Source organism: Syngnathus acus, chromosome 21 (genome assembly GCF_901709675.1).
Source record: "Syngnathus acus chromosome 21, fSynAcu1.2, whole genome shotgun sequence".
Lineage (NCBI taxonomy): Eukaryota > Metazoa > Chordata > Actinopteri > Syngnathiformes > Syngnathidae > Syngnathus > Syngnathus acus.
The window spans coordinates 13201564-13229485 of NC_051105.1; the positions used below are offsets into that span (position 1 = coordinate 13201564).

Here is a 27922-nt window from a genome sequence, read left to right on the forward strand (position 1 = left end):
GTCTAACAAAGCGGTCTTTGTTAAGAAGGAACTGTCTCGGTAGATGTCTTCTTTTTGCTGAGTTATCAGCTGCGTCCTGTCTGACCTCTCTCCTGGCCCAGCCGTACCTTTTCTCTTCTGTGGTACATCATAAAAACAGCAAGGCCAAACAGCAAGCATATATTGCAGTAATATTGCGGTAAAGCATTGATTAGAGAACGCATGATAACATATATATACATTTTTCTAACAACCTTGAAGAACTGAAGGCAAAGGTGACATCAAGGGTTGCACTGATCCGCCGCCTTGCTGGAACATCGTGGGGAGCCTCTGCTAAGACCTTGCGGATATCAACTCAAGCGCTGGTCTTCTCTGCAGCAGATTACTGTGCCCCAGTTTGGAACAGAAGCCCCCATGCCAAAAAGGTAGATGTGGCAATTAACAACGCCCTCCGAACTATAACAGGATGCCTGAAGCCCACTCCTGTGTCCCTCTTGCCTGTCCTTGCGGAATAACGCCGGCCAACTTTCGTCGAGAGGCTGCCACCCTCGTTCTCGCCAGGAAGGCAAAAAATAACAACTGGCACATCCTGCACAGCACCACAACAACTCCAGCTCCACCAAGCAGACTCAAGGCGCGCCACCCCTACAACATGGTAGCACAAGAGATGCTCAATTCCATCCCTGAGGACATCTCCAGAGATGCTTGGCTGGCAGCAGCTTGGAAGCAGGAGTGGGAGGCAGCTGGTCCCTCCCTCATGCACCGTTACATCTGGGAACCAGGAGACGGCGCCAAAGGAGGAGACGAACTACCTCGCCAGCAGTGGACCACACTGAACCGTTTAAGAACTGGTGTTGGGCGCTTCAACACATCTATGCGGCAGTGGGGACTGGCGGACAGTGCTGCATGCGAGTGCGGTGACCCCGAGCAGACAGCCGACCACATCAACACCTGCCCTCTATATAGACCACCCTCGGAGGCCGGCCTCTTTGACCTGGGACCAGAGATGCTAGCGTGGCTCCACAACACCAAGTTGGAGCTCTGATGTTACACGAAAGAGAGAGACTACCTGCAAGTGGGGCCAAGCAATTTGAATGCTTAAAGAGCTGGGTGGTGACTCAGGTTTGAGACCCTGGCCATCCATTCCCAGCTTTCTCTACAGATGTGAAATGTCACCTCTCTGCCGGTAAGGAGTTTGTGTGTGGAGTTGCGTTCTGACTCAATACAGTCAGACTAGCCTCGACATTCAAATCTAATATCAGGACTCTTTGGAAATGTTGGATTCTATTTCACTCTGGAGTTGCCCACTGTGAGGGGCGCCAAGCAAGGGATGAGCATAATTATTGCTCCACATCTCGGTGCCTGTACGTTGGGTTTTACCCTGGTGGACGAAAGGGTACCCCACCTCTCCTTTCTGCTAGGGGGTAATGCCTGTGCACCAAATAGCATTTCAGCATATCCACCCTTCTTGGAGTTCTTTGCAGGTGATGTTGTGGAGTGCTCCCTTGTTTTGCTGGTGGACTTAAATGCTCACATGGACAGTTACAGTGAAACTCTTGGTGGCATGATAGAGAGGAATGCCCTACTTGATCATAACCCAAATGGTTTTTCATATTGGACTTCTTTGCTCATGTTGGATTGTCGCTAATGAACACTAGGTTCAAACTTATAGTTGTCTATCCATGCCCCAGTTTAATGATCGACTTTTTGGTCGTGTCATTGGACTTGCAGCCATGTGTTGGACACTCGGGTGTGTCTGTGAACTGATCACCACCTGGTAGTGAGTTGGCTGGTAGTGAGTTGGCTGATGGGAGTAGATGCTGATCTGACCTGCCAGACCCAAACATCTAATGAACATCTGGTCAGAGGATCTGGCAGAATCCCCTGTCAGAAGGTATTTCAACTTCTACCTCAGGCAGAAGTTTAACGTCCCGGGGGACATTGAGCTCCAGTGGGCCATGATCTGCACATCCTTTGTTGAGGCAAACTAAACCTGTCAATGAAGTGGTGGTCGACTGTCGTGGCGGCAATCCCTCAACCAGTTTGGCGGACACCTGTGGTAGAGGATGCTGTCAAGTCATACTTTTTGGCCCGTGAGAGTGGGAGGCAGTTGATTGGTACAGCAGGCAAGTGAAATTGGTTCAGTGGTAAATTAAGGCAAAAACTCAGATGTTGGAGTTCAGTGAGTTCATGGAGATCGAGTTCCCCACGATCTCCACTATCCATTCTCAGGAGGGGGAAGCGGCGCAGTACTGTGTACACCACAGTAGCTCCAGTGGCGACTGGGTGCTGCTAACCTCGATGCGCGACATTATGAGTTGGTGGGCAGTATACCTATATGAAGATTTGTGTGTCTCGTGTATCTCAATTCCACCAACATTCATTCCTTTGATAAAGTATACTCTGGGAATTTAAGGAGGGCTTTACTGTCTCTGAGGTTGAAGTTACCAAAGGAGTTAAAATGGTCTTCATTGGCCCAGCCCCTGGAGTGGATGAAATCTGTCCAGAATTCCTAAAGTCTGACATTTGTTATTGAATGTGTAGTAAAGATGGGGTAATTAAGGATAAAATTAATTAAAATAAGTAAATAATTATCAATTAGCTAGTTCAATAATTATTTTGGTATGAGTGGTGTAAATCAACTGCCAGCAGTATAATCAACCACCACTAGGGGCACCATGTTGTTTTTTTCCTTATAGTTTAATAGGGTTTTAAACTAACAGAAATCTGAAATCAGTCCATAGATCCAAAGGAAGCCATAGTTAGTAACTGAATGAATTTGGTTTGGAAAAACTTAGAGGTCCCTAACTTTAATTTAGACACGCACGCACGCACACACACACACTAGCTAGCTATCGGCGGTACTTGGGCACTTGCCCAGGTGCTGAAAAGGGTGGCATCTCTTGCATCCATAGCCACGGGGGAGTGGGGCTTGCACCCCCACCCCCTTAAATTTCTCCCGCAACAAAACGTCGACAAAACCATACTAGAAACTCACTCCGGGGAAGTACCCCCGATGCTAAAATATGGCGCCGTATGAAGGCGGCGAGGCAAAGCCCTCAAGACCCCCACAGCCTGATTGAGGGCAAACCTCGGAGCAACCGGGACGATATGGGTGCGGCCTCGCATTGTGGTGGTGCAGAGGTGTCGCTTACCCGATCATGAAACCCTCGGTTGAACCTGAGGCGTTCGGTTCGGTTGGCCGCCTGGAACGTACTCTCACTCCAGGATGACTCTCGCGTGCTCGCCTTGTCGGCAGAGCTCGCTCGGCTGGGCATCGCGGTGGCTGCTTTCTCTGAAGTGCAGCGGCCGGGCTCTGGCGAGATCAGGGCAGGTGAATATCCATATTCATTCATATTCATATTATATTGGACCTGGTATTCAAATACTGGCCTGGTCAGGAAGGAGATTGACCATGTACTTGTGGACGGTCGCTGGACCCTGCTGCAGAACTGCAGTGTGTTCCGAAGTGCACAGTTCTTCAACACCGACCACAGGCTTCTTGTGGCAACGCTGAAACTACGCCTTCGAGCTCCGAGGAGAGCGGCGCCCGGCCAGATTCGGCTGAACGTCAGTCGACTGCAGGAGCCTGGCGTGGCGGACGCGTATGCCGGGAACTTAGCTGGGAGGCTTGGTGGGCTAGGCGCAACGGAGGACCCGCAGGCACTGTGGGAGTGCTTCAGAGACTCAGTCCTGGCGAGATCGAGATCCCTGTGAGGCGGTCGAGGTTCACTTGGGTAAAAGTGACGCTCGCCCGGCTTACGAGGCAATTCGAGAACTCCACTCGTCCAGGCCCTGCCTGCGCAGCTCGACGATCCTTGCGGCTGATGGCAGTGTACTCTCGGAGGAAGATGGGCTGAAGCGCTGGGCCGAGTACTTCGAGGAGTTGTATCGGGCCGAACGTCCACGTTGCGAGCTCTCTGCTGTAAGCATCCAGAAACTGGTGCCTAACCCACCCCTCAGCATTGATGCGCCTACCCTTGAGGAAGTCCGAAAGGCTCTGGGCCAGCCGAGGGATGGAAAGACTCCGGAAATCTGTGGTGTCTGTGCAGAGATGCTCAAAGCTGGAGGGGATGCCGCCCTCCGGTGGTTGCACGCACTGATTTGCTCCGTATGGAACTCGGGGCTCATCCCAACCGACGGGAAAAGGGGCGTTGTCGTCCCTATCTGGAAGGGGAAGGGTGATATCCGGGAGTGTAACAACCACCGAGGGGTTACCATTCTCTCTGTGCCAGGCAAAGTCTTCGCCCGTGTACTTCTAAACAGGATAAGTCATCAGCTCTTAGACCACCAGCGCCCTGAACAGTCTGGTTTCACACCAAAAGATCAACCAACCGTAGACCGCATCCTCGCGCTTCGTGTCCTCACCGGGCGCTTTCGAGAATTCGATAGAAAGCTGCTTGCAGCCTGTATATCGATTTCAAGAAGGCGTTCGATTCAGTCAGTAGAGATGCTCTGTGGAGACTTCTGGGGCTACGCGGGATCCCCCCGCAGCTTGTCCATCTCATCTCGGCTCTATACTCCGACACAGAAAGTGCTGTTAAGTCCGGAGGCACCACCTCTGACTTCTTTACAGTCAATACTGGGGTGAGGCAGGGGTGCCCCATCACTTTTCAGCACTTGTATCCAGGCCTTCGGTGACTTTCTGGATGCTGCTATCGAGTCAGCCGATGTGGCGGGCGAGGAGGTGGAGATCGTAGACAAGTTCACTTATCTCGGCAGCGTAGTTCACCGCTCCACTTCGTGTGAGGCTGAGGTCGTTTGTCGGCTTAGTCTTGCGCATGGAGCGATGGGCTCACTGAATGGGACTGTTTGGCACTCCCGATATCTGAGCACGTTGACAAAGGTTCGAGTTTTTCGCTCGCTGGTCATGTCCGGCCTGCTTTACTCTTGTGAAGCATGGACATTGACTGGCGCGCAAAGGCGAAGACTGAACACCTTTGTGTGCACTTCCCTCCGTCGCATCCTCGGGATCCACTGGCGAGACCGTGTGTCAAAGTTAGTTAGTTAGTTAGTTAGTTAGTTAGTTAGTTAGTTAGTTAGTTAGTTAGTTAGTTACGTTTATTCACACACACACAGATCATGTATACAGCTTGCTGGACATATCATTTTAGGCATGTGAATAGGTCTCCTGAGGAAGCTAACTAAAGCTTATGGTAGGAGCCTTCTGTGTAGAGTTAGTTGTTGGTGAGCTATCATTATAATAGACATACACATAGGACATTTACATACATGACATTTACATACATTTAACATGCTGCGTGTAACGCAACGGACATTTAACATAACCTAACATAACATGACACTAACATGACAATGTACACTTAACATAACATAACAATATACATTTAACATCCAGTTTGTGATCCCATAAAGTATAATTATGTGTAAGAGTTCAACAGTTGATGTTTTAGTTGATGTTTGAATATGGAGACAGATTGTGATATTTTGAGGCTGTCGCTCAGCTCATTCCAAATCTGTGGTCCCCGGCACACCACACTCATACTGGTTCTCATTAATTTGCGTTTTCTACCTACAATGAGGTGTTTGTGTCTAGTATTGTGGGTGTGCTGGGGAACAGATGGGAACTGTATTGCTGTCTGGGGTGGCAGCTGCACTGACCACGACTTGAAGGCCCTGCGGCGCATAGTGAAAACGGCTAGTAAGACTATTGGTGCTTCTCTCCCCTCCTTGAAGGACATTTACACCTCCCATCTCACCCGCAAGGCGACCAAGATCGTGAGTGATGTGAGTCACCCCGCTCACTCTTTGTTTGAACTTCTGCCCTCTGGGAGGCGGTACAGGTGCCTGCGCTCCCGCACCACCAGACTTTCCAACAGCTTCGTACTCCAGGCTGTTAGGATCCTGAACTCGCTCCCCCTTTCAGCGTAGCGTCCTGTTCTTGCTGTATGCGCACTGGCTCGGTTTTGCCCCTCTTATTTAATGGGTTATTGGTCTGTTATTTATTCATCGCTCATTTTATTTTATTTATTATTTATTATTTATGGTTTGTGCCTTCTTGTTTTGTGTCGCCTACTTGTATGTCTCGTCACCGTGGGATGGAGGAAACGGAATTTCGGTTTCTTTGTGTGTCTTGACATATGAAGGGATTGACAATAAAGCTGACTTTGACTTTGACTTTGAATGAGCTGTTTTAATCTGTGGTTTGAGTCTGAGATGACCTGATATATTACACAAGCGTTGTGATAGTAATTGAAATCGTTGAGTCGAAGGATACGATAACGGGCAAACAGGTGACGGGTGGGTGAGTTTGGTTTTGTCCAGGAGATGGCGCGAATGACCTTTTTCTGTAATATTTCCAGTTTCTTGATATGGATGGGATAGATGTTGCACCAAATAATATTACAATAGTTAAGATGTGGTTCAAATAAAGTTTTATATAAAGTGAGAAGGAATGAGCATGGCAGCAGGGGCCGCAGCTTGAAGAAAAGACCAACATATTTTGACAGTTTATGAGCTAGGTAGTCTATGTGACTTTTGAAATTTAAACAGTCATCTATGTGGACCCCAAGGAATTTGGTAGAGTGGACCCTTTTAATCTCTTCACCATCTATTTTTATTTTAGTGATAAGATTTTCCATTTTTAATTGTTCTTTGTTAGAGTGGAATAGCATATAATTGGTTTTCCCAATGTTGAGGGAAAGTTTGTTTACTTTAAGCCAAGAGTTCACCCTCTGTAGTTCCTTGTTGAGGTCATGAAGTTCATAAATATTATTGCGTGATATAAACAGGTTGGTGTTATCTGCAAAAATTATTTTATGGAGAGTTTTAGAGGAATTAACCAAGTCGTTTATATAGATGATGAAGAGCAACGGGCCAAGAATAGAGCCTTGTGGGACCCCACACTTGATGCATTTCTGTGGCGACTTAGTGTTATTAATGCTGACATATTGTTGTCGCTGAGTAAGATAACTTTTGAACCAGTTAAGAGCTAAGCCACGGATCCCATAATCATTCAATTTATCAAAAGTCCAATATTTTGGAGAGGGTGGGTAGTATAGCTATTGATTGATTGATTGAATATTTATTGATCCCCAGGGGTGGGGAAATTCAGGCCCCAGCAGTACCCATACCACAGAGTGGGTATACAAAGACACACAGATGGCAAGAGCGCAACTCAATAGGCTCTCATAAGGCTGCCACACAACGGCGCCACAAAGAAAGTCAGAAAGTGCACAAGATAAAAGCCATCAAAGCAAATCAAAGCTAAAGGACAAAGGAAAAAAAGTAACAGCGGCCAACCAGCACCCCTCAATACAAGAGAACACCCCAAAACACACAAAATAGCCTCCACGGGGTCCATAGACAGGTGTAAGGGCAGTCCAGTTCAACAGCGCCCAATGGACCGTGGTCGTGAATCGGTGAAAACATCACAAAGCAGGCAAACGTGTGAGCAGCGTCCGGGGCACCCAGTCGGGGCACGTGCAGATGGTCACCACGGGGCTAGCATGGCGAAAGTCGTTGGTTCCGACGAGCACGAGGGAGCGGACTCCCCACAGGGGTTGCGGCTGCAAGGCCAAGGCGAGGGACCCGGTCATCACTGGCCGGATAAGCAGGAAGCCGTCGTAGAGTAACGCCGGTCTCGACTGATGATCCCGGTCCCAGGAAGAAAAAAATAAAATAAAAATACCCAATCCGAAGAGATACCGAGGTGCGGTAGAAGGCACCAGCATCGCCGAATGGACAAAAAGACAGAAAGAAAAAGGAGAAAAGAAGGAAATAAAGAGGAAAAGAGAGAACACTGCTGGGAGGCAGCCAGTCACGGCGCCATACCAAGAAGATGTGGGCCGGTAATTGGTCTTATAATTTTTGTCACCAGATTTGTATATAGGGATGATTTTTGCAATGTTTGTCCTTTCGGGAACAATGCCTGTGGATAGGTAGAGGTTGAGACAGTGGGTCAGCAATTACATTTGCTATAGATTTTAAAATTCTGCTGTTAATCTCATCCTGACCAGCTGAGTTGGAGGTCTTCATGGACTTTATGATGTTGAGAATTTCATTTTTGTCTGTTGATTTCAGGAAGAAAGAGGTTGGGTAAATACCTGTCAGGTAATGTTGATACGAAGCTCCCTGAAGTTGGCTGATCTTATTTGATAAATTCTCACCTATGGATATAAAGTAGTCATTGAATTAATTAGCGAGGTCAATGTTGCTGTTAGTAAAGGAGTCGGGGAGCGTAGTTTGTTTATGGCGTCTGTTTAGGACAGTGGTTCCCAAAGTGGGCGGTACCGCCCCCCTGGGGGCGGTGGAAAGATCTGGGGGGGCGGTGAGGAAGAAAGGGGCGGTAGGGGGGCGGTAGGGGGGCGGCAGTCGATTTGTACACAACACGCCGCTCTGGCCCAGTCAGATCCGACAGCATAGACTACAAAAGCAAAAGCTCAGGTTTGTAATTTCAAGCTTGTAATGTTCAGAATTTTATCTTATAATAAAAACCGCATTCTGGCGGTCAACATCATCTTGAGTTCAAGTCAACATGAAATTGGGGACTCGCCAGAACGCGCCGTGTTGTGTTGAGCTGGTTAGGGCAGTGGTCCCCAACCACCGGGCCGCGGACCGGTACCGGTCCGTGGGTCACTTGGTACCGGGCCGCCAAGCCGCACAGAATTTTTTTTTTATCGACGATCAATTAATTCAGGTCAAGACACTCGTCCCGGTCACGTGACATGTTTCCCCAGTCGAGCCCGCAAAGCTAATATGTGGCGACAGGCTAACTAACCAGGCAGTGAAGCATTCAAAACTGCTTCAACACATGGAGACCAAGCATCCTGCAATAAAAGACAAACCTTAAATCACTTCGGGTGTCATTGTCTCCGATTACGTCTAGATGGGACCGGCTCGTTTCTGAGAAACAAACTCAGTGCTCCCACTAATTCAACGTAATGGTAATGATATTATAAATGTATTATTTATTTATTTATATAAATGTATTATTTATTTATATAAATGCCGGTCCTTGGGGGGGGGGGGGGGGGGGGGGCGCTAGGAATTCACTGGGGAGCCAAAGGGGGCGCCAGCCTGCAAAAGTTTGGGAACCACTGGTTTAGGACATTGTTTAATATGTGCCAAGATTTTTTTGAGTCACCCTGCGCATCTTGCAGGAGTTTGCTATAATGGTTGGCTTTACTTATCCTTAATAAATGTGTAAGTTTTTTTTTGTAGGCGGTATATTTATTTTTATTTTCAATTGTTGTCTGTCTTAAATATCTTTTGCATAATTTATTTTTCTGCTTGATGGAATTAGCCCTTGGGTTACCCAGGTTTCCCTCTTGCCGCATATGACAGTCTTGACAGGGATGGTATTTAATATTGCATCACTGATTGCCAGGACCAGGCTGTCATATGCCGTGTTTGGATCACTGCACAGATAAACATTGCCCCAGTCTTTAGCCTGGAGGTCGGTGTGTAATTGCTGTAGTGTACTCTCGTTTATGACTCTAGTTTGCACTATAACAGACGGTTCTCGAGCAAGCGGGGATGGAGTCCGTCAACTGACAGATATGGGAGCGACAGCTGCGCTTCTACGGCCACGTGGTACGCTACCAGCCCTCGGATCCAGCGAACAGGATCCTGTCCGCTCCGGACCCGAGGGGGTGGAAGCGCCTAGTAGAGCGACCGCGTGCGCGGTGGTTAGAGCAGCTCGGGAAGCATCTTGAGACTGTGAGGGTGTCGGGCCGGGCATGCGCTCGGTCCTACGCCGTATGGTCACCAATGGAGTGGGGCAAGAAGGTGAGCGCAGCGAAGCGTCACCGCGACGCGTGCCCCCATACCTGACATGAACTGACACACACACACGCACACACACAATAACCGATGCCGTTTAATAATGTGGACATTTATTGGGTAAATCTACAAGGGAATCATAATGAGTATGTTGGGAAAGAAAACTAAAGAATAGCAAAGAAATAAGAATATCATCGGATAGACAAGATAAATGATAAAATCAGCGATCTGGTATGAATGTGCAAAAAAGTGAGAAAGCTTAACTCCTTTTCCTCTAATCCAGGGGTTTTAAACTCGTTTTTTTCGCGGGCCGCATTGTAGTCATAGCTTCTTTCCGAGGGCCATTATGACTGTCAACCCAAATAAATGTATGAGCACCTTATATTATATACAGTAAAAGCTACAAAACAAACTGACAAATATCTCGTTTTCAAATCAGATGAGTAAAAACTGGTCAAATATTTGAAAAAAAAAGATATTATTAAAAGTGAATACGATTTGCAATTCTAGTAATGACACGAATTTGATGCACAATTTGTCTTCGCGGGCCACATAAAATGATGTGGCGGGCCGTATCTGGCCCCCGGGCCTTGAGTTTGACACCTGTGCTCTAATCTATGCACTAGTATTTGTACACTGGTAGATTGCACTCACTGAGTGCAAGATGTAAGATGGCGGCGCGTGCACACGCAGCGGCCTCTCTCTGTCCCGAACGGTGTTTTGTTTTGTCGTTTAATGTGGGTTTGTCCGCCAGTTTTGTGTGTTCGTCTCGTCGTACCGGGTTGTGCTACAAGTGCGGCGGGCTGGTTCTGCTCGACATCGGCGAAAGCGAGTTTTGTGGCGATCTGGACTTTGACGCGGGGACATTAAAGGCGCTCGGTCTGCTCCGTCCTGGAGCGTCGCCGGACTCGCCTGCTATTCCTCCCCCGGTTGGGCGTCCGGGCCTGGCTGGCGGCCAACCCAGCTCGCCCGGCCGTGCCTTCCGTTCTTCTGGCGAACGTTTGATCGCTGGACATCAACATGCCTGCTGAGTTCTGCGGACCGGACAGTGCGTAGCTGCTGTGCATCTGGAGCGGATGGCGTGCTATCGGGCGGACCGGGCCATTGTACGAGGGGGAACATCGCGAAGAGGTGGACTGTGCGTCTGCATCCGTGACGAATGGTGCCGGGACTTTGTTGTGGGATGCCAGCACTGCTCGCCACTGGCGAAGTTTGTGATTTCCAGGCTGTTGGGGTCCTGAACTCTCTCCCCGTTGTTTTACTTGTGTGTTAATCGTGTGCTGTGTCTCGTCACCGTGGGATAGGGGGAACGGTATTTCGGTTTCTTTGTGTGTCTTAGCATGAAGGAATTGACAATAAAGCTGACTCTGACTGACTCTGATTGTGTTCTTGTCTGAAGCCGGAGGCAGTTTGGGAGTGTCTTTTCAGTAAGGCAGGCCATGTAGGAAGAAAATATAAAAATAAAAACGGGAAAATTGAAATAGGCTGGCTTTGCACAGCATGTGGTCAGGGGGAGCTCTCAACCAGTGCTGCCCTGGTGATACACACCTGCCTTTTGCAGTATCCGGCCTGGTTTGGACTTGCAAGAAGTTCTGGCATGCTGAACCCACCATGGTGGAGTTGGGCAGGGACCGATATGAGCTCACACGCATTGCCTTGGCAAGCAGCGACATGTGGACCAGTGCTGGCACACAGCCAAATAAACAAGAAATAGATTTCAGGACCAAAGTAGTGAGGTAATGTGCTTGTTCCGTGAACAAAGAACCTCAGGCCCCCTCCAACAGCAGAGAGGGGAGACTTTCACCAAAGGTTCCAGCAAGAGAGAGGCCAAGAAGCGAGTGTCCAGGGAGAAGAGGAAGTAGCCCGACCTATAACCGCAAGAAAACTTGGCCCGCCTCCTGCTCAGGGATAGGCTGAAGGCCTCTGTAATCCAATCCGGTCATTTGAACAGGAGGAGTTAAGTTTAACCAGTCATAGAGTTGAAATTTGCAATTATACATTGTGGATAGATTAGCTTTGAAATCTTAGTCTGCTTGTCTTCAGGATATGGATATGGGTTACTGGATCCATGTCCTGTGGTCTGATGAGACCAAGATAAACATATTTGGTTCAGATGGTGTCCAGTGTGTGTGGTGGCAACCAGGTGAATAGTACAAAGACAAGTGTGTCTTGCCTACAGTCAAGCATGGTGGTGGGAGCGTCATGGTCTGGGGCTTTATGAGTGCTGCTGGCACTGGGGAGCTACAGTTCATTGAGGGAATAATGAATGCCAACATGTACTGTGGAATACTAAAGCAGAGCATGATTCCCTCCCTCCGTAAACTGGGCCGCGGAGCAGTATTCCAACACGATAATGACCCCAAACACACCTCCAAGACGACCACTGCCTTCCTAAAGAAGCTGAGGGTGAAGGTGATGGACTGGCCAAGCATGTCCCCAGACCTAAACCCTATTGAACATCTGTGGGGCATCCTCAAACAGAAGGTGGAGGAGCGCAAGGTCTCCGACATCCACCAGCTCCGTGATGTCATCATGGAAGAGTGGAAGAGGATTCCAGCGGCGACCTGTGAAGCTCTGGTGAACGCCATGCCTAAATGGGTTACGGCGGTCCTGGAAAATAATGGTGGCCACACAAAATATTGACATTTGGGTCCAATTTTGACATTTTCAGGTGGGGTGTACTCACTTTTGTTGCCAGCACTTTACACATTCATTGTTGTATTTTGAGTTACTTTGAAGTAACAATAAATTTACTTTGCTATCCAAGCTCTACAGTGCCTACTTAACATTGTCTCAAAGTGTCATTTCTTCAGTGTTGACAAGATATAATTAAAACATTGCAGAAATGAGAGGGGTGTACTCACTTTTGTGAGATACTGTATGTTGGTGCATGCATGTTAATGGGATCTGGACTCCAGTCATTGACTGAAAAACATTTATACAAGTTTTCAAGAATATAGCTTTTCCTAGTATTATTGAGTCCCTTAAAAGGACTAACTGCATAGAGTGGCCTTACTTCCTTAATATACAGTGCCTTGCGAAAGTATCCGGCCCCCTTGAACATTTCAACATTTCGCGACATTTCAGGCTTCAAACATAAAGATATAAAATTTTAATTTTTTGTCAAGAATCAACAACAAGTGGGACACAATCGTGAAGTGGAACGAAATTTATTGGATAATTTAAACTTTTTTAACAAATAAAAAACTGAAAAGTGGGGCGTGCAATATTATTCGGCCCCCTTGCGCTAATACTTTGTAGCGCCACCTTTTGCTGCAATTACAGCTGCAAGTCGCTTGGGGTATGTCTCTATCAGTTTTGCACATCGAGAGACTGGAATTCTTGCCCATTCTTCCTTGCAAAACAGCTCGAGCTCAGTGAGGTTGGATGGAGAGTGTTTGTGAACAGCAGTCTTCAGCTCTTTCCACAGATTCTCGATTGGATTCAAATCTGGACTTTGACTTTGCCATTCTAACACCTGGATACGTCTATTTATGAACCATTCCATTGTAGATTTGGCTTTATGTTTTGGATCATTGTCCTGTTGGAAGATAAATCTCCGTCCCAGTCTCAGGTCTTTTGCAGACTCAAACAGGTTTTCTTCCAGAATGGTCCTGTATTTGGCTCCATCCATCTTCCCATCAATTTTAGCCATCTTCCCTGTCCCTGCTGAAGAAAAACAGGCCCAAACCATGATGCTGCCACCATGTTTGACAGTGGGGATGGTATCGTTTTGCATTGTGGCCAAAAAGTTAGATTTTGGTTTCATCTGACCAGAGCACCTTCTTCCACATGTTTGGTGTGTCTCCCAGGTGGCTTGTGGCAAACTTTAAACGAGACTTTTTATGGATATCTTTGAGAAATGGCTTTCTTCTTGCCACTCTTCCATAAAGGCCAGATTTGTGCAGTGCACGACTGATTGTTGTCCTATGGACAGACTCTCCCACCTCAGCTGTAGTTATCTGCAGTTCATCCAGAGTGATCATGGGCCTCTTGGCTGCATCTCTGATCAGTCTTCTCCTTGTTTGAGATGAAAGTTTGGAGGGACGGCCGGGTCTTGGTAGATTTGCAGTGGTCTGATACTCCTTCCATTTCAATATAATTGCTTGCACAGTGCTCCTTGAGATGTTTAAAGCTTGGGAAATCTTTTTGTATCCAAATCCGGCTTTAAACTTCTCCACAACAGTATCTCGGACCTGCCTGGTGTGTTCCTTTGTCTTCATGGTTCTCTCTGCGCTTTAAACAGAACCCTGAGACTATCAAAAGCAGGTGCATTTATACGGAGACTTGATTACAGACAGGTGCATTCTATTTATCATCATCAGTCATTTAGGACAACATTGGATCATTCAAAGATCCTCACTGAACTTCTGGAGTGAGTTTGCTGAAAGTAAAGGGGCCGAATAATATTGCACGCCCCACTTTTCAGTTTTTTATTTGTTAAAAAAGTTTAAATTATCCAATAAATTTCGTTCCACTTCACGATTGTGTCCCACTTGTTGTTGATTCTTGACAAAAAATTACAATTTTATATCTTTATGTTTGAAGCCTGAAATGTGGCGAAATGTTGAAAGGTTCAAGGGGGCCGGATACTTTCGCAAGGCACTGTAAATAAATACATCAAAAACACAATACACAAAATCCCATAATTAAAGCTGAACATCTACACGTAAATCACATCCATTCTGGTGTTGTATAAAGGCCACGTCACAACATTTGTCATTCTGCAAATACGCCCTGATCTAACTAGGCCTTTGACGTTAACCCCCTTTTTTTCTTTGCGTTTCTTTTTTCCCCCTCTTGCTGTTGTGTTTGTCTGGTAGCCTTGGTTTTTGTCCAAGGTCCGTGCAGTGATCATGCTTTAACTTGGAGTGACCTGAAATCAAAGTTTGAATGAAAAAAAAGTACTAATTGCTATTTATTTCCCCCCCCCACTGTAGATGCATGCCAAATCTCTGGCAGTAGAGGAAACGAGCCCTGATTTCATCTCAGTTTGCACAGATACATACAAACAGAAGTGTACTATTGCCACAGCATTATATCCTGCCCACAGAACCACATGCTCAGGGAAGGATGAGGGGGAAGTGGATGAAGAGGAAGAAAGTGAAGGAAATGATTTCTACATTAACAGAGATGGTGAAACGTCCTCACAGGAAAGTTCCTGTCGTTATTCTGGTGATGTATTAAGGACAAGTTTGACTGTGAGGTCACACACTGAAGCAGATGCATCTAAGTTATCATCTGGGACTGTTTCAGCAGAGCTGGATCAATTCAAGACTGGAGTTGAAAATTGCACTATTTTGTTTCAGCAACCTGAAATGGAAGTCAAGGAGCAACTCATGTTTGAGTTGGAAGAGGAAATTAATGAGAATACTGTCAGCGTGTCTGAAAATGTCAACCTATCATCTGTGACTCTGACTGCTATAACCATATGCGAGAAAGAACTTGTTGATTCTTTGAGGCTTTCTGAACCTTTAATGTTCAGAGAGACAAATGAAATTTTGGTCCATACAGACTTAAATGACTTGACATCAACGGTCTATACATGCTTTGGTGAAACTCGCTATGAGAGTAAGTGTGATGACGTTGAAACACAAGATAGGTTGGACGAAGAACAATTCTTAGGATATGTGCGACGCTGATTTGCTTCTGCAACATACAGTCATAGAAAAAATTACTAGACACACATGTTGCCTCAGTTACCTGTTCATTTTTTTCAAAGTACCGTAAATTCCGGACTATAAGCCGCACCGGACTATAAGCCGCACCAGCTAAAATTGGGGGATATTTTAGTTTTTTTCTTATATAAGCCGCACCGGACTATAAGCCGCACGTGCACACGCGTTTTTTACAAAGAAAGACCGTTCACAGAAAGCCTTTTTAAAGTTTTAATAACATACTTTAACATGTCTTTCTAAACATTGCCTGTGACGCAGCAGTAGTACCGCAGCAACACGGAAGTGTGCACGCGAGTTATTAACAAAGAAAGACTGGACACAGAAAGCTTTTTTAAAGTTTTAATAACATACCTTAACATTTCTTTCCAAACACTGCCCGTGACGCGGCAGTAACACCGCAGCAACACGGAAGTAACACAAGACTAATAGGGCTGGATTAAAAAAAACATACCCGGTAAAAGTCACTGAGAAGCTGCGGTAACAGAGCAGCAACACGGTAGTACAGCACCAACAGGGCTCGTTAAAAAACATACCAGTAAAAGTAAAAAAAGAGCTTCATCGTCTTCATCTTCCTCCTGTGCACTGAAACCATCGAAGTCTTCCTCCTCAGCGTCCGATTGGAATAGCGTTAGATATCCTTCGCCTCACACTTTCTCAGTCTCTCTTTCGTCGTCGCTTTTATGCATTTCTTCGAGTGTGATGAGGGTCTGTTCATGCTACCGTTTTTTTCCATGTATAATGCGCCCCCATGTATAATACGCACCCTAAAAATGGCATGTCAATGCTGGAAAAAAGCCTGTACCCATGTATAATACGCACCCAAATTTTGACTTTTTTTTTTTTTTTTTAAGTCCCAATGATCGTCACACACGCATCTGGGTGTGGTGAAATTTGTCCTCTGCATTTGACCCATCCCCGTGTGATTTTGATCCATCCCCTGGGGGAGAGGGGAGCAGTGAGCAGCAGCGGCGCCGCGCTCGGGAATCATTTGGTGATCTAACCCCCCAATTCCAACCCTTAATGCTGAGTGCCAAGCAGGGAGGCAATGGGTCCCATTTTTATAGTCTTTGGTATGGTCTTAACTAGGCTGGATGTATTTTTTTTGTTGGCGTTGATTTCTCCGACTGCCCATAAAGGCACCATGTGAAAAAGGCGGCTCTGTATGGGAGAGAAGTTGAAGAGGAATAAAAACACCCTTGGAAACCAAAACTTGCCCCTCGTCGTGACTCGGAGCCGCAACAAATGTTTCGGATTTGTGTAGGGTACATTGTGACAGCAAACGAGCAGGTGATCGAGCAAGCGTCTGATACGAGAGCATTGCGTTCGTATGGGGCGTGTTTGAAGTGAACAGCAGAGACGAAAGGAACAAGGCAAAGTGTTGTGAAATAAAATATTACCTGTAATACGTATTTTGTTATTTGCTGTTTGTATGTATTAAACTATCACATTCATTGTCAGTCAAGAAGAGAAGAGGACTATTCGCATCGGATCCATAGTGCCCATGCGCAGTGATACTGCCTCCGTATGACGTCCAGTCCGCGATGGAGATTAAAAAACAAACAATATTTGACAATAACACAGGTTTCTGTTCCTGTCTTTGGTAATGTCCCCCTGTCTTTTTGTTCCACGTCTTTGTCGGTCAGTCCTGTTGTTGGTTTTGTTAGAGAGTTATGTTAGTTTACCAAGTCTGTGTTTTGAGTTCCTCCAATGAACCCTGGTTCAAGCTGCACTTGGTCGCCCTCTTCCTTTCCACATTCCATCCGTGACAAGATTTTCTTCAAAAATTGTTGTACCATGATTTTCTTCAAAAAAAAAAAAACAATTTTTAAAAAATAAAAACATTTTTTTAAATTGTAGCCATGTATAATGCGCACCCCGGATTTTAGGACAATAAATTAGTTAAATTTTGCGCATTATACATGAAAAAAAACGGTAATTTTATTCATGCACGAAGCGCTAAATTACATTAAACTAGCGAGCGACACGTATAGCTCCAGAGTAGACGGGACCACGAAATAAAGAAAAGGGTGACGTAACACAATGTCATCAACATCGACTGGCTTTAGCTTAAAAGCGGCATCATATGCATTTCTTTTGTCCCCCATAATGACGGTTTGTGTATAAAAGCTCCCTTTCAGTAATGTCCGTCTTGATCTCGTTCTGTCTCTTCTTCGTGTGAATTATACGCCTATCAAAACACAAACTAGCACGTCTTCTTCGGCGCATTATCTCTTCTTTATCTGTCTCGCTCTTGCTTCCTGCTAGAGCGCCCCGGAGGCCGTAAAAAGCCATAAATACGCCGCGCCGCCATTTAAGCTCTATTTCCCTCTTTGACAGCCGAATCGATTGCTTTTAACTTAAAAGCTGCATCAAATGCATTTCTTCGTGTGTTTTCCATGATGAGGGTGTGTGCGTGATGCGCGAAATGTTCAAAACACAAACTAGCACGTCTTCTTCGGCGCATTATCTCTTCTTCGTCTGTCTCGCTCTTGCTTCCTGCTAGAGCGCCCCCTGAAGGCCGTAAAAATCCATAAATACGCCGCGCCGCCATTTAAGCCTCGGGGTTCAAAGTAACCTTCTGAAAAAAATGCATTAAAAGTTCACGTTCATTACAACTTGTTTTTGGTGAGCAAAATGTCAGAAGAATTTAATTTAAATGCTGATTGATTGGGTTTTAATATAATGCAGATGGTCCAAACAGCGCCACTGCTTTGTGTAATCTCTGAGTCACATGGCAGAGTAAGAGAAAGGGTTTAGAGCCCTTTGACGCAGGTCACCTAGCGTGCATTCCTACTAAAGCTCATAATAGTCACAAGCAACACAGCCAGAATAAGCAGCAGCCATAGTAGTGTTTCAAAATAGTATTTTTGTTGTTGTTTTTTTCTTCAAGATACCGCAGTGTATAAAAGTGATCAAGATCACAAAAATCACAAAAAAAATCCTTATATAAGCCGCACCTGACTATAAGCCGCAGGGTTCAAAATGTTGGAAAAAAGTCGCGGCTTATAGTCCGGAATTTACGGTAAGCACTTTTTAACGGAGACAACTTTGCACATCTTGGTATTTTGTTCAAATTTATATGTATCACCTCATTTTCAAAGGGGTACCAGGTAAAAATAAAAAAACAAAGTTTTGCAAAAATGGAAATAAACAGATAACAAATAACAAACGTGTACAACATACATAACATTCACTCAAACATTCTTGTCCTGAAAATCAAGAAGTTTGATTAAGATGCTTCTTGGTTTGTTGCGGGGATCTGGACGCTTCGGAAAAGTGGTAGGAGTGCGGTGAGCACTCTAGATCTTAAGCGGTGATGGGAAGTTCTCCAGCCCCAGAATGTGGAAGATCTGCTGTGTCATGAGTCTGACCATGTCTCCAGATTCTGCAAACTCAGGTACACCAACAAAACAAAGGTTGTTATGTCGGCTGCGATTTTCAAGATCCTCAACTTTGTTTGTCCGACTCCAGTCGTTAAATGCGGGTCATGAGATCGTTACGTTGTCTTCATTAGATGAGATGTGTTGTTCAAGCAGATCGAATTGCTCAGACTGGGTGGATAGTGAGCTTTGAATCATATCCAAGCTGGTCTGGACTGTATCAATTTTTGTGTCCAGGTGAGGCAGCATATCAGCTCTCACCTGTTGAATAGCAGCCAACACTGCCTGTAGCATCATTTGCTGCAGCCATCGTACCATAAGTAGTCCACGAAATGTCCTGTTAGATTAAGGCTCCTATGTAGGTTAGATTAGTTGAATTGGAAAGACGCTCAGGATTCAGTACGCTAATATGGAAGCAGTTGGCAGACTCGAGCTCAAGACGTGCTCACTCTCGATGCGGCCATCTTGTTTCTCATGCTTTTCATTTTCTCAGTCAGCTTTATGATGTGGATGATGCTTTATGACCAGAATTACATTCACTTTATAGCTGAATCTCTGATGCCTGCAAGAACAAGACGAACGTCATGGGACAGGGCACAGACCACCCTTTAACAACCACCATTGATGGACACATGCTTCGTGGCTGTGAACAACGTCATCTACCTTGGGTCCACCATCACAAGCTTGCGCACCCTGAGGCAGCAGTCAAGAGCAGTCTTATCCGCATTACACCAGAGTCTGGAACAACTCCAGCCTTATGGAGAAGACCAAGCTGCATGTCTACCAAGCCTGCATGCTCAGGACTCCCCTCTATGGCAACAAGGCCTGCAACCAGATGCGAGACAGTGGAGGAAACTCCAGTTTCCGCCAAAGATACTGCCTCACATTCAGCAAATCTCGAAGGATGAGGTACCAGACCCGGAGGCGCTGGTACATGCCGGTATAATGAGCATGGTGGCCATCCTGAGAGAGAGAGAGAGAGAGAGAGAGAGAGAGAGAGAGAGAGAGAGAGAGAGAGAGAGAGAGAGAGAGAGGGAGGGAGACACTCGGCCACCTTTGCAGGATGTATCCAAGAAGGACCTAAAGCAGTGTCGTATTGATGCCGAGGACTGCACGAGAAGCAGTGTAAGAGGGTGAAAAAGCAAAACATGAGGGCCTTGCTGAGAAAAAGGGCTAGGAGGAAGGAGAAGAGAGTGCAAGACAGAATTAAACAATGTTCATTTAGACCAGTGGTGTCCAAACTACGGCCCGCGGGCCAACTGCGGCCCATGGTCCATTTTTTATTGGCCCGCAGCAAGTTTTAAAAATATAATTGAATATGGCCCTCACATGAAACTTCCACTGGACTGTGTTGTAATTCTTAGTTTCAACACTAGGTGGAGCGCCAGTTTTCAACAAGACAGGTTTTCCACTAAATAAAATAAATAAAAGAAAACATTTGCCACGAGAAAAATGGGAGAACCAAAGAAACGCAAGATAGCAAGTGAGTGCAGAAAATTTCAGAAACGGTGGGAAAATGAATATTTCTTCATAGAAGTCAAGGGGAAATGTGTCTGTTTGATTTGCCAAGAAAGTGTTGCATTGATGAAAGACTATAATGTGCGAAGACACTATGAAACCAAACATCAGACCTACACGTCCTACACTGGTGCTGAGCGAGAAGAGAAAGTTAAGCAAATGGCAGCTTGCCTGCTAGCTCAACAGCAGTATTTTCTCCGTGCTAACAAAACACAAGAAACCGCCACAATAGCAAGCTATAAGGTAGCTCAGCGCATAGCGAGGCACGGGAAACCTTTCTCAGACGGTGACTTCATAAAACAGTGCCTCACCACAGTCGCAGAAACAGTGTGCCCAGAAAAGATGCAGGAATTTAACAACGTGAGCATGTCCAGAAACACAGTTGTGCGGCGAATCGAAGATCTGTCAGCTAATTTAGAACATCAAGTGTCACATAAAGCTTGTGCTTTTGACTTTTACTCGATTGCATGTGATGAGAGCACAGATGCTACAGACACCGCACAGCTGCTGATTTTTCTGCGAGGAGTAGAAGATAACTTTTGCGTTACGGAGGAGCTGCTTGATCTTAGGAGTCTAAAGGGCACAACAACGGGAAAGGACATGTTTGAAGCTGTGTCAGATGCACTTGACAAGATGGATCTTAAATGGGACAAGCTGTGTGGAGTTACAACGGATGGGGCTCCGGCTATGACAGGCGAGCGCAAAGGAATGGCCTCTATGGTGTCCGCCAGGGTGCGAGAGAGTAGAGGTGAGGCTGCTAAAATGCACTGTATCATCCACCAAGAAGCCCTCTGTGCCAAGACAGTCCAGCTTGGCGATGTGATGAATACAGTTGTGAAAACGGTGAACATAATTCGAGCACGAGGGCTCTATCATAGAGAATTTCAAGCTTTCCTATCTGATGTCGATGCTGAATACGGGGACGTACTTTATCATTGTGATGTGCGCTGGCTCAGCTGCGGTTCCATGCTGCAGCGGTTTTATTCCCTGAGATCAGAAATTGATCAGTTTTTGAAAGAGAAGGACAAACCTCTCCGTGAACTGAGTGACCCTCTGTGGTTGGCAGACCTGGCATTTCTAGTTGATCTTACTGGTCATCTTAACACACTGAACAAGAGCCTGCAAGGCAAATACCAGCTTGTGCCACAGCTGTATGCGCACATGAAATCATTCTGCGCGAAGCTCCGTCTCTTTGAGTCACAACTGCACAACTTCAATGTTGCGCACTTCCCCACGCTGTCCGAAATCAAGTGTGGTTTTCCAAAGAGCAACCTCTCTGCTAAAAAGGAGAAATATGTGTCTGTGGTCACATCTCTTAAGAAAGAATTCAGTCAGCGTTTCCAAGATTTCTCTATCATTGAGAAAGAAATCAAGCTGTTCTCGACTCCCTTCCTGATGGATGCAGAAAAAGTGGAAGACAGTCTCCAATTGGAACTTATCGAAATGCAGTGTGATGATTCTCTGAAGAATCAACATCAGCTTCTCTCCCTACCCGACTTCTACCAGAGCTTGGAAAAGGCCAAGTTTCCTCTGATGCGATGTCACGCAAAAAGGATGATGAGTCTGTTCGGCTCGACATACATATGTGAGCAAACGTTTTCTCTGTTAACTCTGAACAAAAGCAGATTGAGAACCAAAATGACCGACAGCCATCTGTGTGATGTCCTTCGCAGCTCAACCACCAAACTCACTCCTGACCTGCCAGCGATCCTTCAGTCCAAAGCGCAGCATCACTGCTCCCACTAAGTGCAACGCTGTTCCTATTAAAGGTGAGTTAAAAAAGATATTTTACAGTATTCATGTGTTCACAAGCTCAATTATTTAATAACTTATTTGCATAAATATCTTATTTTCTCCCTTTATACAGTGCTATGAAGCGGGATCACCATCCTGACTAAGAGGCAATCTAAGGCTGCTGTTTTGAAAATGAGCTGCCAATCCTTTTTGAAACAAATATAAATAAAAATCCATTAATGGAAAGTTGTGATGTAGGTTTTTTTTTCCTTTAAGCATATTCAATTATTAAGCATAATTTACCTACATTTGAAATTTGACTTTGTTAACTTTAATACACTAGAGGTGAGGCAATAAACCTCATCTCTAGTGAGTGGCCCAGCCTTTCATATATTTTTCTGCATGTGGCCCTCCATGAAAAAAGTTTGGACACCCCTGATTTAGACCAAGTGTAATAGAGACTGTCACTCACAGGTCGGGCTCTTCAGCCACTCCTGCAGGTGCCACTGAGCCATTAAAACAGATTTACTCCATCTTCTCCTGAACGGAAAGATGCTGACAACGTTCATTTAAAAGATGTGCATTTTCAAGAGTTAATAGTTTGAATTTCTTGACCTCTTAATGTGTTTGAGACCATCAGTTGTGTTGAAAATGGAGAGTTGCAATACAGTGAGTGTCCCTATTTGAGTACTGTTCTAATCTGATTTAAAGTTTTCTAAAACTATCCCATGGTACAGTCACAGAGACCATTTAAGATTATGATGAAACTGGCTCAGGACTGCCCCAGGAAATTGAAAACTTAGGGCCCCAAGGCAAATTCATCAGACTTAACTAGCCTCAGAAACCACAAGTAAACAGCCCCCCCCGGATAAGAGCCCACCTAAATGCTTCACAAAGCTCAAGGAATAGCATGGCAAGGCACGTTTATTTGTAAAGCACATTTCATATACCGTATTACCATATCGTACAAGGCCCTGGTGGAGAACTTTGTGCAGTGGTGCGATACCAACCACCTTCTGCTCAACACCAGTAAAACCAAGAAGCTGGTGGTGGATTTTAGGAGGAAGAGAGGGACCTCAGCCCCCATCACCATCAAGGGAGTGGAAGTTGAAAGAGTGGACTCCTACAGGTACCTGGGGGTACACATTAACAACAAACTGGACTAGACCGACAACACCGAGGCTCTTATCAAGAAGGGGAAGAGCAGGATGTTTTTCCTGAGAAGGCTGAGGTTGTTTAATGTTTCTAATAGGCTACTGAGAATGTTTTACCAGTCAGTGGTCTCCAGTGTCCTGTTCTTTGCTGTGGCCTGCTGGGGAGACAACATCTGTGCCAGGGACGCTACCAGGCTGAACAAGCGGGTGAAGAAGGCCAGCTCGGTGGTGGGGGCCGGGTTGGACAGCCTGGAGGTGGTGGCTGAACAGAGGATGGGGAAAATCATGTTGGCCAATCCCTCCCATCCACAGTACATCGAGCTGACGGGGATGAGGAGCAAATTCAGCGACATATTTGTCCTCCCCCGTCAGAGCACAAAGAGATTTGGACAGTCGTTTATTCCAGCTGCACTCCAACGCTACAACCAGGCCCTGCCGGCATGGGGAGACCGGGAGCTAGAGTTGATAGGCTAACTGACTTGGGACTTTTGTTTGCACATGATGCATTTTAGCAAACTTCCAGCTTGCATTGCATATTTATTGGACCAGCAGTGTGTTTATATTTTACATTGTCAACTCTGTTTTTCTGTTTGTCTTCCTCTTTTTAAACTTCATGAGCTGTTTGACAACTGACAACTGATTTTCCCCAGAAGTGACAATAAAGGTTTCAATCAATCAATAAATCTTCTGGACCATAAGTCGCTCCAAAGTACAAGTCGCACCAGCCATAACATTCACAATGAAGAAGAAAAGCTTATATATAAGTTGCATTTATGGGGGAAATTATTTGATCAAATCCAACATCAAGAACAGATGTGTCATCTGGAAAGGCAATTTAAAATAAAAATAGAATAGAGGCGATAACGGGCTGAATACCGTTTTTTTCCATGTATAATGCGCAAAATTTAACTAATTTATTGTCCTAAAATCTGGGGTGCGCATTATACATGGGTACAATTTTCTTTTTTGACACGTCAGCTATATAAAGAGCGAGAGTTCAGTTCTCTACCTAAATGCGTATTACAGGTAATATGTTATTTCACAACACTTTGCCTTGTTCCTTTCTTCTCTGCTGTTCACTTCAAACAAGCTCTCGTATCAGACGCTTGCTCGATCACCTGCTCGTTTGCTGTCACAATGTACCCTACACAAATCCGAAACATTTGTTGCGGCTCCGAGTCACGACGAGGGGCAAGTTTTGGTTTCCAAGGGTGTTTTTATTCCTCTTCAACTTCTCTCCCATACAGAGCCGCCTTTTTCACATGTCCGCACGTCACTTTCCTCTCTTTTCATTTTCACCTAACTGATCGCGGTGGTGCCTTTATGGGCAGTCGGCGAAATCAACGCCAACAAAAAAAATACATCCAGCCTAGTTAAGAAATCACCAGAAAGATCACCATGACAATTGTGAATAATAAATAAATAATTATTATATATATTATATATATTATTATTATAATAATAAATAATTGTGATAAATAACTGGAACATCACTCAAATATTGGTGATCCCGTTGAGAGTCTCACATATTTCTTCGCTATCGAGTTTGCTACTGCATGCGCAGTGATACTGACCGGCAGAATAACATCCGGTTGTTCTCAAAGATGATCTTTTTTCTGAAATAATTTTACGTTTACGGACTTAAATAACCCGGCCGGGTCATACCAAAGACTATAAAAATGGGACCCATTGCCTCCCTGCTTGGCACTCAGCATTAAGGGTTGGAATTGGGGGGTTAGATCACCAAATGATTCCCGAGCGCGGCGCCGCTGCTGCTCACTGCTCCCCTCTCCCCCAGGGGATGGATCAAAATCACACGGGGATGGGTCAAATGCAGAGGACAAATTTCCCCACACCCAGATGCGTGTGTGACGATCATTGGGACTTTAAAAAAAAATAAAAATTGGGTGCGTATTATACATAGGTACAGGCTTTTTTCCAGCATCGACATGCCATTTTTAGGGTGCGTATTATACATGGGGGCGCATTATACATGGGAAAAAACGGTAATTGTACGGTACTCTAATGTTACACGACACATAAAGAACGAACTGAGAACGTGCCTGGCATAACATATTAAGAGTTATTCAGATAACTATAAATAACATGCTAACAAGTTTACCTAACCATCCGTGTCACTCTAAAGCCAATGAAATCTTCATCCAACCCCGCTAACTCCGGAGGTAGAAGATGCAGCGCTTCCTCTTCTACGTGGCTTACGTCAAACTCATCGTCATGGTTGCGGCGACCTAGGAGGTGCGCACCTGTCTGTGGGTGCATGTGACCACAAGGGGTCACTGCAGGTGTATGACGTGAACACGCAGCACGCAGTGGCGCTCCTCAGAGCGCCTCAACAGCTGAGCGCAATCTATCCTCATTGGGAGCACGCACACACCAGGGTTCATAAGCAGCAAACAGCACAATCCTCTTGTCCAGTGAGCAGCAGCCGCAAACAACAATCCTTTCGATCAGCGAGCAACACAGCAGTAGCAACGAATCACACTGAGCTTCACGGAGAAAGGAAAAAACTCATGGGAAGAGGAGACCAAAGGGACTACCGGTTTTTCACCTTGATTGTTTCGCTCATTAAAAACCCGAACAAAGAGTGGAATCCCAGTCTGGTCAAGTCCTTCCTTTTCATGACGTTAAAATACACTTGCCAGTTGCAGTTCCAATTATTCCACAGGCCTAGAGCGCCCTCCTGCGGTTTTGTGTGACAAGAACATGTGAAATGATATAATAATATGTTAATAATTTCACACATAAGTCGCTCCTGAGTATAAGTCACACCCTGGCCAAACTATGAAAAAAAAGCTGCGATTTATAGCTCGAAAAATACAGTACAAGACAATTCAAAATGCTTTACATAAACAAAGCATTACAGAAAGAGGAACAAAATATGAAGACCTTGAAAAAAATCATAAAATTATATGAAATAAAATTAAAATGATTAAAATCAAGCATTAATCCAGATGCAGTTAATAAAGTGGATTAAAATAATCATGGGATTAAAACAGAAGAATAAAGGATAGATACTACGACTACGCCATCTACTGTTTAGAGAAGATGGCATGAATCTGGAATTTGGTCGAATTCCTGGGTGGGAAAAAACTTCTAAGCAAGAACAAAAAAAGGGAGAAAATAGGCCGAGGAACATAAACCGTGGACAATAAAGCAGTGGAAATCTGTCCTTTGGGCTGATGAGTCCAAATGTAAGACTTTTGGTTCCAATCCCCATGTCTTTGTAAGGTGCAGAAAAGGTGAGTGGAGGGATCATACATGTGTGGTTCCCACAGTGAAGTATGTTGGAATGGGAATGCTTTGCTGGTGATACATTGCCACCAGTTTTTTTTTTTTTTTTTACCAGCTATACAATGGGGTTTTTCCCCCATCTCTCCCGGGACGCAATTTGTCTTGTTTTTTTTAGGGAAAATCAGCATGTATGTACTGTTTGAGAGACTTAAAGAATACCCAGCCTAATAGGCTGATAATGATTATTTTGAAAAGATATCTGCCCGATTTATTTGGAAGAACGATAATCAGTTGAGCCCTTGTCAGAACTATTAAGAATGCCCAAGGACTCATGCTCAATAGCTCGCAGGTCATGTAACCTATTGACCCCAAACATTGCAAGATGATAGCCCCACATGGGCTGATTGAGATACACCTCTTAGAATGTCATTCCAATGCTTCAAATATTTTTTTATGAATTTATTACTGGAAATATTAGCCTTAGCTCAATAGCTCCTAGGTCATGGGACTTGTTGACTCCAAACAGTGAAGGATGGTAGTCCCACTTGGGCTGGTTGAGATACACCTCTTAGAATTTCATTTCAATGCATGAAATATTTTTTAATGAATTTATTACTGTAAATATTGGCGTTTTTGATCAACAACTTCGAGGTCATGTGAACCAATTATATTTATATATTCTGTATATAATATTATAATAATATGTACAGTGCCTTGCGAAAGTATTCGGCCCCCTTGAACCTTTCAACATTTCGCCACATTTCAGGCTTCAAACATAAAGATATAAAATTTTAATTTTTTGTCAAGAATCAACAAGTGGGACACAATCGTGAAGTGGAACGAAATTTATTGGATAATCTAAACTTTTTTAACAAATAAAAAACTGAAAAGTGGGGCGTGCAATATTATTCGGCCCCCTTGCGCTAATACTTTGTAGCGCCACCTTTTGCTGCAATTACAGCTGCAAGTCGCTTGGGGTATGTCTCTATCAGTTTTGCACATCGAGAGACTGGAATTCTTGCCCATTCTTCCTTACAAAACAGCTCGAGCTCAGTGAGGTTGGATGGAGAGCGTTTGTGAACAGCAGTCTTCAGCTCTTTCCACAGATTCTCGATTGGATTCAGGTCTGGACTTTGACTTGGCCATTCTAACACCTGGATACGTCTATTTGTGAACCATTCCATTGTAGATTTGGCTTTATGTTTTGGATCATTGTCCTGTTGGAAGATAAATCTCCGTCCCAGTCTCAGGTCTTTTGCTCCAACAGGTTTTCTTCCAGAATGGTCCTGTATTTGGCTCCATCCATCATCCCATCAATTTTAGCCATCTTCCCTGTCCCTGCTGAAGAAAAGCAGGCCCAAACCATGATGCTGCCACCACCATGTTTGACAGTGGGGATGGTGTGTTCAGGGTGATGAGCTGTGTTGCTTTTACGCCAAACATATCGTTTTGCATTGTGGCCAAAAAGTTCGATTTTGGTTTC

At 45.1% G+C, this 27922-nt stretch overlaps 1 protein-coding gene across 8 annotated transcripts in view; it reads left to right on the plus strand.

Moving 5' to 3' along the window:
• LOC119139698 (interferon alpha/beta receptor 2-like) overlaps positions 1–23466 on the plus strand; it is a 68666-nt gene extending 45200 nt beyond the window's left edge. For 3 of the 8 annotated variants that reach the window (XR_005101409.1, XR_005101410.1, XR_005101408.1), the window contains 2 exons: positions 14664–15449; positions 18429–18526. Coding sequence is in view for 2 of the 8 variants with exons in the window: in XM_037280646.1 (XP_037136541.1) it covers positions 14664–15365 (702 nt within the window). In the remaining 6 variants the exon portion in view is untranslated. Of the gene's footprint in view, positions 1–14663; positions 15450–18428; positions 18527–23433 lie in introns of those variants that run through there. The other 5 variants (XR_005101407.1, XR_005101406.1, XR_005101411.1 and 2 more) reach the window with 3 other exon arrangements.
• The last annotated feature ends 4456 nt before the right edge of the window (positions 23467–27922 follow it).